Source organism: Acinonyx jubatus, chromosome D1, assembly GCF_027475565.1.
Source record: "Acinonyx jubatus isolate Ajub_Pintada_27869175 chromosome D1, VMU_Ajub_asm_v1.0, whole genome shotgun sequence".
NCBI lineage: Eukaryota > Metazoa > Chordata > Mammalia > Carnivora > Felidae > Acinonyx > Acinonyx jubatus.
Window position 1 is genome coordinate 70,179,837 of NC_069390.1, and position 14,285 is coordinate 70,194,121.

The window sequence follows — 14,285 nt, forward strand, 5'->3', positions numbered from 1 at the left end:
CAGGCTCCACACTAACAGTGCAGATCCTGCTTGGGATTCTCTTTATCCCTCTCTGCCCCTTCTCCTGCTCACGCTCTCTCTCTCTCCCTCTCAAAAAATAAAATAAAATAAAATAAATAAACTTAAAAAAAAAAACAAAAACAAAAACTCAAACCCCTAAGGCTGCTCATGCATGCTAACATGCATGCAAATAGACTGTTTCTTCAACTTGCATCACCTTGCAAAAAAACTGTCTGCTTGTTGCAAAGGGCGAGGTTATAGACATCTCAAAGATTCGATTTCAATTTTAACATTTATTGCCACCAAAATGACCGTATGACAAAGATCTGTATGACAAGAAGTAGCCCCAGAGCAAAAAATCCCTCAAAAACCAAAACTCTCTTCTACATGTGTGATGAAAACCTAATTTATTACTACCTACAGAAGCAAAGATTAGCTGTGTTTAACACTTCATGTTTGAACATCAGCTAGAATTTAAAAGAGACAGGATGTTCATCTAGAATAGTAGACCTACCAAGAAAGGTTTCTTTTTTTGAAAAATCTTCTACCTGTTTTACTGAAATTAGGTGTATTAATACAATCACATAAATAAACTATGATCAGTAAAGAATCAGCATTGCACATCAAGCCTGTACTAACTCACAGTTCTTTTTCCTACTTCTGTTATGTGTGTTTATAAAAATTCTTTTTAGTTTAGCAGGTGTTGCCAAGATGTATTGGTTATCAAATATGCCTTCAGAGCTAAATCTGCAGGAATATTGCACATTTCCCATATCCTTTTCTGATTATCCTTCCACAGAAGGAAGAAGAAAAAATTCCAAGGGAAGGAAGAAATATCTATAAGTAATATGTTTATGGGCATTCAATGCTAGATGTTTTAACATGCTTGATTGCTATCAGTGAATCAGAGCAAAAAGTAACAGTAGCATTTATCATGTTCTATTATACCATGCAATATTTTAACAGACAAGTCATTCTGCTTATTTCAGCTATATTCAATAGCAATTGATAGATGTCTACACAACAAAATCACTAAACTGCAAAAATGCCTTAATTCTTAAAGTAGGGAAGACGACTTTTCCTCTGAGCCAAGAATGAAATGGCCAGCAAGCCTAAATTGATAGGATCATGCAGTGTAGTCCCAACAGTGACTTGAAATTCAATAATTAGATTCTATCAAGACTCAGAATACCAGATGGTGCAACAAATAATATTCTTGATTCTGAACCTAAATACTAATGAAGTATTTCTTCTTGTGTAGAAAGTAAAGTACATGTTCTTTTGTTCAGGAATGGCACTGTACTTTCATTGTCTCCAGTATAAACCAATGTGTGGCAAAAGAGAGATGTCTTCTATCTTGGTGACCACTGAGAGACACAATGCTCTTTGGTCTCAAAGTGCAAATTAAAGTACCTTAACAGGCTAAAAATAAGACAATCTATACTGGGGGGGGGGGGGGGGGGAGGGGGAGGGAGTAAATAAAAATAATAGAGGCCAAAATGCTGAAAAAGGAAAGTCTATATATTTCTTTATAATTTAGAGTAATGATATTTTCCTCATTACTATGCAACAGTAATAGATTAAGTAAATTGTGGATGGAAAGGGCCTATTAAATCACTGTCTCTAATGCATGCAAAGGAGGGAAGATTTCCTTATAGACAGGAAAAAAGAAGAAAGAAAAATGTAAAAATAGTTACTATATCAACATTTATAAAAGTTCATTTAGCATAAAGTCTACAGACATCAAACAGAGGTATTAGCATCAGTAGTGAGGAAGATTAGATACAAAGTACCCGTATTAATAGAGTCCTGTGCTATATCTTCAAATATCTAATATATTTGCCTGAAGCTTTTCAAAATCAAAGCTACTCTTGTTTATACTCACGTAGAAAATGTAATCTGAGTTTCAATGAATTTTTAATTTTGTTCAATGTTGCATTTGTTCAACCAAAAACAATTTAAAGAGGACCAAGGCTATCAGCGTCACAGTGAGCAAGCACAGCTCCTCACTAGGGAGTTCTTGAATCTGCCATAAAAATTAACAGTGTGCATCTAATAGTTTTCTTTTAATCTGAGCATTGAAAAGTGAATCATCACATCAACTATTCTTCAGGGCCTCTTTGGTTTCCAGATTAAACATGTAATGTGACCTGTCATCTTGCCACATTCTCTGCATTTCCATTTTAAATAATCATAAATAAGAAAACCTTGCTACTCTTTGGTATGACACAGCTGGTTGATTCAGCTGAGTTTCAGTCTTAGAAATTGCACTCATTCCTTGTTCAGAGTCCTGGTTCATCTCAAAGGTTTTCAGCTGAAAGATTCTTTATTGTATTCAAATCTTGTCCCATATGAATTGTTTCGGTTACTCAGTTTATGAAGGGTCTTAGAAATTGAACTGGGTCCACAGCAGAAAACACCAACTGTTTTCCTGGTAAGACAGAGGAGAAAATGGAAAATCAGGTGAAAAATTAGGCAGAACATAACAAGAAGTATGTGTTACAAACATGTTTAAGGTATTAACAAAATCCATTTATTGCTGCTTTGCATACTGAGTTAATTAATTTCTCAATTATTTCCAAATGTAAGTGATCACCATGAAGATACATTATTTACTTCATGCTATTCCCACTAGAAATCAGGATAGTTCAAAGAATGCAACTACGAGCACATATTTGCTTATTATCAGACAGAAAGTGAGAAGTCTGCCTTTAGCCTTTCCGTTACATGCAGAAACAAAATCAAGAACAGCAAGTGATAGATGTCCGTCCACACTGGATCATGTCAGTCTTCTCTTACTAGATGCTTTATATGCATTTCTCTAAAGAGCCCATGAATTTGCATGGGCAGTGATGATTAAGACAAAGAAAAGCTACTACCAATTTGAAAGGATAATTTAAGTAACTAATTTATATCCAAGTTGAAACAAAAGCATATTAATCTGTATACAATTCATTTTTTATTTATACACTCTAAGAACTGTAATAAATGCCAAACAGATTTTATTATTTGCTAACATAAAATTTTAATAGATAAATTATACATATCCCTAACAAATAGACTAAATAAATCCCAGGAAATAACTAGTATTTCACATTGATCTTCTTCCAAAATTTATTATTTGCATTGAATTCTTCCTGGGACATCAAAATTACTAACAATTCATATCATATCTTAGGCAAATATAGTGTGTCCTCATTAGCTTGGCTGAGAATAATTGGTGCTGGAAAAACAAACCTGGTAAATCCACTTAAACGGGTATCAAGATTTTATAATAAATACTTAAACAATGGTTTTACTAAAACATTTCATCTTGAAAAATGAAACAAAGAACTACAAAAATAGAACTTGCACTTGCAGCCATGATGGAGTAGTGCAGACTAGATTTATCCTCATGCATTGAAAAACTAGGGGAAAAACCCCAATATATGAAGTAACATATTTTCAGATACTTGACAGTAGGTAGAACAGAACAGCGATTTACTAGAAAAAGAGAAAACAACAAAAAAACAAGAAACCAAGATGAGTCCAGCAATTGTCTCTGCTTATTGCCTGAAGGCAATCTACAGGCTGCAAAACAGAGAGATTCATGCTGAGATTGGGGCTCTGAGCTGAAGAGACAAAGAATGGAATTCATGGAGGACAAAACAGCTAGAATCTGTGAAGAATGTGGAAAGGAAGAGAGATTGGGGCACCTGGGTGACTCAGTCAGTTGAGTGCCCAACTTTGGCTCAGGTCATGATCTCATGGTTTGTGGGTTCGAGCTCCATGTTGGGCTCTGTGCTGACAGCACAGAGCCTGTATCATATCCTCTGTTTCCCTCTCTCTCTGTCCCTCTCCAGTTTGCATGCACTCTTTCTCAAAAAAAACATTAAAGAAAGAAAGAAAGAAAGAAAGAAAGAAAGAAAGAAAGAAAGAAAGAGTGATCCACAGAAGGAAGCTTTGGGGATCTGTAGAGGTGAACCCTCAAGTCTTTGGCTGAATACTGATTTGCTCAGGTGTGAGAGGAAACTACATGAATCTGGGTAAGGAAGTAGCAGAAAGCAGTAAGGCAAAACCATTCCGAGTTTACACAAGGTTGTGAATAATTCATATTCCCACAAACCAGAATGAAAAGATCTGTATTTCATATGTGGGCAATGGATAGTATTCTAGAAAGTTATCACCTTGCTTGAGGCAAGAGGCAGGGTGGATGTTGGAAAACTTTGCCATAGATGGAAGGTGCCCTGGATCTATACTAACAAAGCTTAAAAGCAAGACTTAGGAAGATCAGACTGAATCCAAGTCACAAGACTGCATGCCTGAAACAAGTCCAACAATATTGAAAAGAAAGATCAAAATTTGGCATTTAACATCTAATGTTTATTTATTTATTTGAGAGACAGTGGCGGGGGGAGCGGCACAGAGAGAGGGAGAGAGAGAATCCCAAGCAGGTTCTGTGCTGTCAGCCCAGAGCCTGACGCAGGGCTTGATCTCACGACTGTGAGATCATGACCTCAGCCGAAATCAAGAGCTGGATGCTTAACCGACTGAGGCACCCAGGCACCCCATGGCATTTAACATCCAAACTTCAAAATGTACAGTATCCAATAGAAAATTAGTAAGAGCTTTATAGAGCAAGAAATTATGAACCTTAACTAGGAGTGTTATGGGCTGAATTATGTCCCCTCAAAATTTGTATGTTGAAAAACCAAACCCCCAATACCTCAGAATATAGCTGTATTTGGAGATAAAACATTTAAAGATGTTATTAAGTTAAAATAAAGCTGTCAGAGTGTATCCTACTCCAGTCTTCAAGAATGTTTATAAGAAGAGAAAATGTGGACACATGAAGAGACATGAGAGGAGACACATGCACAAAGCAAAAGACCATGTGAAGAGACAATAAGAGGATAGTCACCTGTAAGCAGAGGAAGGAGGTCTCAGAGGAAATCAACCCTGCCACCATCTTGATCTTAGATGTCCTGCCTCGAGAAATTTGAGAAAATAAATTTCTGTTGTTTAATCCACTCAAGTCTGAGGGATTTTGTTATGGAAGCAAGCCCTATCAAACTAATACAGGAGAAAGATCAGTCAATAGAAACAGGCCCAGAACAACAAGTTTGATGGAATTATCTATCAGACATCATTGAAACAGTGATGAGAAACACCCTTCATTATATTCAAAGGTAAACATCAACATCATGGGAAGAGAAACAGAAGATTTTTTAAAGGCCTAAATGGAAATTCTAGTGATTAAATGCAATATTTAAAATGATAAATATACTGATGGGTTAACAGAAAAATAGGCACTGCAGAAGAAAAGATAATTAAACTTAAAGACCTAGCACTACAATCTATCCCAACGGACCACACCAAGAACAAAAATTGGGGAAAAAAAAAAATGAATAGAGGCTCAGTGACCTGTGGTACAATATCAACTAGTCTAACATGGATGGAATTGTAGCCCCAACATGAGACAAGGCAGAGGGAAAGAGAAAAAAACACTTAAGAAATAGTTGCGCTTTTTCCAAATTTGAAGAAAACAAATACATAGATCCAAGGATCTAATGAACCCCAAAGAGAACATAGGCAAAGAAAACCACGGTAAGTCAATTTAAAGTAAAACCAAAAATGACAGTTTTCAAAGAGAAAAACAAAAACAGCCAGAGGGGTAAAAGGACACTTTACAAATAATAAACAGCAGATGAAAGATGGAGTTCTTGTCAAAAACTATGCATGTCAGAAGGCAATGAAGTGACCTCTTCAAAGTGCTGAAAGACAAGAGAAAATGTCAACTGTACTATATCAAATTCTAAACAAAAATAATTTTCAAAACTGAGGAAGGAATACGAACTTCTTAAACAAAAGGTGAGAGAAATCAGCACCAGCAAACAAGCACTATAAAGTATATTAAAGGAAATTCTTCAGGATGGAGAGTGATATCAGAGGGAAATTTGAATCTACCTAGAGGAATGAAGAGCACCAAGATGGTAAATTGGTGAATAAACACAATGCGTATTTTACTTAATTTTTAATCTCTTTAAAATATAATTGATAGTTAAAACAAAAGTAATAACTATGCATTATGGAGTTTACAGTATATGAAGAAGAAAGATGAATAGGAACAATAACCAAAGCAGGGCGCCTGGGTAGCTCAGTTGGTTGAGCATCTGACTCTTGATTTTGGCTCAGGTCATGATCTCAAGGTCATTAGATCTCAGTGCATTAGACTCTGCACTGAGAGTGGAGCCTGCTTAAAATTCTTTCTCTCTCAGGGTACCTGGGTGACTCAGTTGTTAAACGTCCAACTTTGGCTCAGGTCATGATCTCACGGTTTATGAGTTTGAGCCCTGCGTTGGGCTGTCAGCGCAGAGCCCACTTCAGTTCCTCTGTCCCCTTGTCTCTCTGCCCCTCCCCTAACTCATGCTTTCTCTCTCAAAAATAAATATTTTTTAAAAATTAATTAAATAAAATAAAATAAAAAGATTCTTTCTCTCCCTCTGCCTCTCTCCTCACCCCTTCCTGCTCATGCTCTCTCTCTTTCTCCAAAGAAAGAAAAGAAAGAAAGAAAAAGAAAGAAAGAAAGAAAGAAAGAAAGAAAGAAAGAAAGAAAGAAAGAGAAAGAAAGAAAGAAACAACAGCCAAAAAGATGCAGGGGGAATGGTAGTACATAAAGCAGTATAATATCATTCAGGGTGCACTGTGAAGCTAATGATATACACTCTAAACCTAGAATGTTTCTCTGATTTCAGCCTCATCAAAAGTACCTGAGGGACTTCCCAGACCACAAACCACCTGGTCCATGGACCACCCCTAGAGCTTCTGATACAGGAGACTTTGGATAGGGTTCAAGAATCTAACAAGTTCCAGGCGATGTTGGTCCAAGGAATGAAGTTTGGGAACCGATACCTCAAATAAAACACTAAAAGCAAACAGAGAAGTATGGCTAATATGCCAATATAGGAGTAACAAATGGAATCATAAATGTACTCAATCCAAAAGAAAGTAGATGAAGAAAAAAAAAAAGAACAAATGTGATAAATAGAAAACAACAGTAGGGGCGCCTGGGTGGCGCAGTCAGTTAAGCGTCCGACTTCAGCCAGGTCACGATCTCGCGGTCCGTAAGTTCGAGCCCCGCGTCAGGCTCTGGGCTGATGGCTCGGAGCCTGGAGCCTGTTTCCGATTCTGTGTCTCCCTCTCTCTCTGCCCCTCCCCCGTTCATGCTCTGTCTCTCTCTGTCCCAAAAATAAATAAAAAAACGTTGAAAAAAAATTAAAAAAAAAGAAAGAAAACAACAGTAAACTGCTAGATATTTACATGCAAAAGAATGAAACCAGACCCCTATCTTACACCACTCACAAAATTAAGTCGGAGAGAATTAAAGACTTAGAGGTAAGATCTGAAATCATCAAATTCCTAGAAGAAAACAGGGAAAAATCTCCTTGATAATAGTCTTGGCATTGATTTCATGGATAGGACACCAGCAGTACAAGCAATAAATGCAAAAATAAATATGTGGTATTACATCGAATTAAAAAGCTTCTACACAACACAAGAAATGCTCAACAAAATGAAAAGATAGCATATGGGATGGGAGAAAATATTTGTAAAAATACATATCAAATAAGGGGTTAATATCCAAAATATATAAGAAATACATACAACACAATAGCAAAAAAAGAAATAATAAAATAATAATTGAAGTAAAAATAGGCAAAGAACCTGAATAGACATTTTCTGAAAAAGATGTTCAAATAGCCAAACGGCACATAACAGTGCTCAGCATCACTAATCATCAAGGAAATGCAAATCAAAACCACACTAGGATATCACCTCACACTTGTTAGAAAGGCTATCATCAAAAAAGATAAAGAGACAAATGTTGGCAAGGATATGGAGAAAGGGAAACTCTTGTACACTACTGTTGGGAATGTAAATTGGTACAGCCACTATGGATAACAGTATGGAGGTTTCTCAAAAAGTTTTAAATAGACTAGGGCACCTGGGTGGCTCAGTTGGTTAAGTGTCCAACTTCAGCTCAGGTCATGATCTCCCGGTTCATGAGTTCGAGCCCTGCATTGGGCTCTGTGCTGACAGCTCAGAGCCTGGGGCCTGCTTCGGGTTCTGTGTCTCCCTCTCTCTCTGCCCCTCCCCTGCTTGTGCTCTGTCTCTCTCTGTCTCTCAAAAATAAAAACAAAATGTAAAAAAAAAAAAAATTGTAAATAGAAGTACTATATGATCCAGCAATTCCTCTTCTATGTATACATCTGAAGGAAATAAAATTATTATCTCAGAAAGATACCTGCCCCTCCATGTTCATTGCAGCTTTATTAAAATAGTCAAGACATGGAAACAACCTCAGTGTTCATCAATGGATAAATGAATAAAGAAATCATGTGATATACATATAATTTATATATTAACTATTAATATCACACATACATACACGCATACACACAGAACAATATTATTCAGCCATAAAAAAGAACGAAATCCTGCCATTTGCAACAACATGATTGCAACTGGAGGGTATTGTACTAAGTGATATAAATCAGACAAAGAAAGACAAATACTGTGTAGAAACAGAGAGCATATTGGTGGTTGTCAGGGCCAGGCAAAAGAGGTAGAGAATGGGTGAAGGCTGACAGAGAATTATAAACTTCCAATTGTAAGAATAAGTTCTGGGAATGTAATGTACAGCATGGTGACTATAGTTAACAATATGGTGTTGTATATTTGAAAGGTGCTAAGAGAGTAGATTGTTAAAGTTTTCTTTACACACACACACAAATTGTAATTACATGAAGTGATGGCTGGCTGTGTTGACTAACTAACCTTTTTATGGTAGTCATTTTGCAATATATATACATATATCAAATCCTTATATATATCAAATACTACATGGTACATATTCAATTTATATAATATTATATGTTAATGATATCTCAAGAAAGCTGGAAAAAATCAAACTATTTTTTATTCCATGAAATAATAAAGTGTAATATATTTTGTAATGAATACATATAATATTATACATAGAATAATAATAATAATATGTAATGAAATAATTGAAACACTACAATTAAAACCTCCAACTAAAAAAGTCTGATATACATGAAACAAAAACTAATAGGACTATAAAGACAAATAAAGCTAGAGTTACAGTTGATGATTTCAACACTCCTCTCTGTAATTGATAGAAAAAACAGAAAATCAGTAAGTGTACTGAAGACCTAAATACCATTAACAACCAATTGTAACTAATATTTACAGTGTGCTCTATCCCCAGACAATGGAATATAAATTCTTTTCAAGTGCGTGTGGAATGTTCATCAACACCGACCATATTTTGGGCAATAAAACACGTCTCAATACATTTTAAAGGATAGAAATCACAAAGAGTATATTTTCTCAACAGAACCCAATTGAACTAGGAATCAAAACCAAAAAGATATATGTAAAATCCCCACATGTTTGGAAATTAAACAACATACTTCTAAAATAACCAATGGGTCAAAGAAGAAATCACATAGAAAACTTAAAAATATTTTGAAGTGTATAAAAACACAAACAAAACATATCCACATTTGTGTGATGTAGCTGAAGTGTGGAGAGGGAAGGAAATTTATAGTATTGAACACTTTTATTAGAAAATAAAAAGGGTCTGAAATCAATGATATAAGGTTCTACTTTAAGAAACTAGCAAAAGAAAACCTAAGTAAACCCCAAGTGAGAAGAAAATTAAAAAGAAACATGAAAATAAATTGCCTTATACATAATACAATTTAGATTATTATTAAAACCAGATCTAGACACACTAGATCTGAAACCTAGTAACACACTAGGTTACTTAGATTGAATAAAATTGAACAATTCAATTTACACCACCAAAAAACAAAAACAAACAAAAAACCTAGTGTGGCTTTCATGAAAATGAGTAGGCAGTGAGTCATTGTTTGTTTGTGTACATTCTCTGTCATGCTGCATTACAGTAAGATAACATTACTTTCTTCACAGGGAAATTATAAAGTTCATTTTTCAATTTTTACAGATTTCCTGATGGCTTCTCTTAAATTATTTTTTTTTGAGAGGGAGAGAGCATGAGCGGGGGGCGGGGGGGTTGGGAGGGACGGGGAGAGGAGAAGGAGAGAGAGAGAGAGAGCAGAGAGAGAGAGAGAGAGAGGGAATCCCAAGCAGGCTCCATGCCTAGTGCAGAACCCCATGCAGGGCTCTATCTCCCAACTGTGAGATCATGATCTGAGCTGAACTCAAGAGTTGGATGCTTAACCCACTAAGCCATCCCAGTGCCCCTAAAATCATCATTTTTAAGGCACCCATATATCATATTTTTTACATTTTTGTATTTCAGATGTTAACTAGGTTAACTCTAGTAGATCTTTGTGTAATTTGAGGAGTTCCCCAGTGTGAGTTTCACTAACAATGAGATCCTGTAACTTTTTCAAGATCTACACTTAATCTCTGCAATCCATTTGCACTAAATTTGTATTTGGTTTCTGCAGTCCAACAACCATCTGGAGATTTATCTACAAAAACTTTGCTGAGATGGGTAGAAATAGATGTTAAGCAGAGAATGCTGTTTGGGGCCAGATGTTGGGAACTAGTTCCATAACGTTCAACGTATTTGTGTATATTGTATATTTGTGCATATTATACCAATCTTTGTTTTTCTGTGCAGATTTGCAAGTGTGGGATCTCATAATAATGACAGCTTATTCATTCCTTGTGAATATAGATTCAGAAGGTTTGAGTGACTTGACCCAGGGACATAAGATCGAATGTGAGAGATCAGACCCAGGTATATTTAAAAAATACAGCATCCCTTCTTAATTAAAACCCTCAACAAAGTAGGGATAAAGGGAACACACCTCATCATCATAAATATACAAAAGACACACAGCTAGTATCATCCTCAATGGGGAAAAACTGAGAGCTTTTCCTCTAAGGTCAGGAACAAGACAGGGATGTCCACTCTCACTATTGCTATTCAGTATACTACTGGGACTAGAAATCCTAGCCTCAGCAATCAGACAACAAATATAAATAAAAGCATCCAAATGAACAAAGAAGAAGGCAAACTTTCCCATTCGCAGACGACATGGTACTCTATGTAGAAAACCTGAAAGACTCTACCCAAAATTGCTAGAATGGATACAGAGATTTGTATTTTTTAAAACAGATACGGTCTCAAACATTTTACTCAATCCCAGAGTATTAGTTCTCTACTCTAAAGGCCACATAAAGTTAATCCTTTATTTCTCCTTTTGTATAATGCATAAATTTGACTAATTTATGATATGATACGCATTTTTATTACAAGTAAGAGGAAACTGGACTTTGGTTAGGCATAACGAAAAATTTCCTGACATGCTTTTAATACTGAATGGCTTATGAAGTAATATCTAGACTCTTTTTATACTTTTGAAAAATTAGTTGTTGACTTTTGGTGTATTATAGTTAATATTCTGCTGTAATACACATAATGAACACATCTCACTTGCAACATCTCACTGTCCCTAAGAGGGACATGGTAAAATAAAATTGCTATTCTTTCTATTTGGGACAATGTTTTGCTGTAAATAAAGCACATTGAACTTTACAGTCAGAAGACAGGGTTCATGTATAAATTCTGACTCATTAACCATAGCTTGAGATAAATCATTACCTTTTGGGTCCTAGTTCCTTCTTTTGTCAAATAATGATGAAAATAGGGTGACTTCAAAAGCTCCTTCACTTTCCTTGATCATGTAATACCATTACATAATTCATTTCCTGAATTTAAAAAAGCCACACAAGGAAGGAACCACCTCATACATGTGTGCAAAGTAAATTGAGCATAAACTGATTCAGCCTTTTGGTTTTGATAGGACAGTATTTAAATGTGTATACTCTTTGAGCCAGCAATTCCATTTCAAGGATTCTAACCTTGAACTGCAACTCCCAAAGAGCCTGAGAAAGTATGTGCAAAGATAATTACTATAGCACTGTTAATAATGGTAGAGAACTGGAGGTAACCTATATATCCATACTGTGGAATACTGTGAGGTAGAATTACATGGAAATCATCCATGAACAATATATGAGTGTATCTGAAAAAGACTACATTAAATAATTCTATGTAATAGATTCATTCAATTTGCATTAAAGTTTAAGGTTCATATTTTCAGTATATAGATTTTAAATATATATGCATACATATACATGTACATGCGTAAGTATGTATGTATGTGACTTTATATATTCTTTCAGTAATTCATGTACATGAGGTTAACCAAAATTTTATATCTCAAATGAGGACTTCTCTTTAAGTAGCACCTTTTTTCTAGTTAATGAACCTTAAGATGTTCATCCATTCTTTTCCTAAATATGCCATGTAAAAATTCTTTAAAAATAATGCGTTTTTAGGTGCTTGGCCAGAGCAAATACAGAAAGTGAAAGCGTTGTACAAAATGTCAACAGCAGATGGTATACACTTGCTCTTCTTAAACCAGCTTTGCTGTTTGAAGGAAATGAACAACCAAGCAAATAAACATACAAAATCAATCTAAATCATGAACAGTTTAACTAATGAGAATTCTTAAGAAGGAACCAAAGAAATCAAGAATCCCAATCTAATTTCTTATAAATGATCCTCTACTGTAATAGAGTTTGGTTTCCGAATTGAGGAAAAACAATAGCAACAATAACAAAATCCCAAAGTTTTCATCACTATACCAAGAAAATTAACAAAAGGATGCTTGTCAGGAGTCAACCATATATTTTTTTTTTAATTTTGTTCCCGGGGCTCCAGGAGCCATTACAATTCCTAAAACAAAATCTCTGAAGATGGAGCCAGGAGCCATGATACATCAGTGATTCTTTCAATAAACTGTATTTATCTAGGAGTTCATGAACTGAAGCATTTTTAAAACTCTTCATCTGATAAGCTGTCTCATTCATTCACAAATATCCTTTTTATATTCATAAAAATGTATTTTTTTAAAATTGTGAATTGATTACATACTAGTAATTGTAATAGTAAATCAATCTAGGAGAGCAACAAGGGAAATTTTAAAAATTAAAACTTCAATTTATGTACATTCTTATTACAGAAGTATGTTTATTTAAGCAACAAAAATACAATTAGTTCAAATGTAAAAACATATTGAATTTTGATAAATTCTATAGGTTAAATACAATGGAAATACAAGTTCACGTAGAAAAAATAATGTATGGGCGCCTGGGTGGCTCAGTTGGTTAAGCGTCTGACTTTGGCTCAGGTCATGAGCTCATGGTTCGTGAGTTAGAGCACCATGTCGGACTCTGTGCTGACAGCTCAGAGCCTGGACCCTGCATTAGATTCTGTGTCTCCCTTTCTCTCTCTCTCTCTCTCTCTCTGCCCCTCCTCCGCTCATGCTCTGTTTCTCTCTCTCTCTCAAAAATAAGTATTAATAAAAAAAATTTTTAAAGAAAAAATAATGTAAAATTTCCAATTGCTAGCGAAAGCTTTTTGTATATCTTTACAAATATATGAGGTTGGTATCAAAAAACTGATATTTCAATTCCAGTAGACAGGTTTAAAAGAGTTACATTAATTTTAAAATGTCAGCATGTGCAATATGTTAGAAATTAGAGCCTTTGCAACTATTTAAACTTATGATGAAACTATTTCAATACCAAATTTAAAATGTGTGAGTGGGTATATTGTTTTCAAAATACTCTTAGAATTCTTATAGACCACTGCCTTGAACAATAAGTTTACAAAAAAAGGGGGGTTGTGGCTAGTCTGTGCCTTACAGTGAATGCTTTCCTTAAACGGTAATCTCTTTAGACCATAGACACGTATTTCATAATACTAAGATTCTTCATAGAATTATAGCTTCCAAGAAAAAAAAACCTATGTTTGGAAATACTCCTGTATTAGAGACTCCATATTACCACTAAGGATTTTAAAAGTTTATTCATTCTGATAAAAAAAATGCAAATGCCTGATTCTTAAGTGCATTCATTGTTAGAAATGTTGGTAGAGTTCCCTTGTTTGCCAACATGATTTTGAAAAGTTTTTCCAGTGATCACCTGATACATGATGTTGGAATGAATACCCATTTTAATATGGGTCTATGCAAATTTGATAGTACGTAGGATAGTTTCTTCATAAATTCTTTATAGACTATTTCTAAGCCAAATTTTAATTATTTGATGTTACAGATATGTGTGAGGTGGTCCCTGACTTGCTTCCTTCTTTGAGAGTGATAATTGAGTGTTTAAGTGACTTTGCCATTTGTAAACCCATTACCTAATTCATC

At 35.0% G+C, this 14,285-nt stretch overlaps 1 protein-coding gene across 7 annotated transcripts in view; it reads right to left on the bottom strand.

Moving 5' to 3' along the window:
* Positions 1–273: 273 nt before the first annotated feature.
* The window catches only part of NOX4 (NADPH oxidase 4), a 167,295-nt gene continuing 153,283 nt past the window's right edge, over positions 274–14,285 (bottom strand). For all 7 annotated transcript variants that reach the window (XM_053203772.1, XM_053203773.1, XM_053203771.1 and 4 more), the window contains one exon: positions 274–2,431. In XM_053203772.1, coding sequence (XP_053059747.1) covers positions 2,311–2,431 — 121 coding nt within the window. In that variant the 3' untranslated portion in view covers positions 274–2,310. The remainder of the gene's footprint in view (positions 2,432–14,285) is intronic.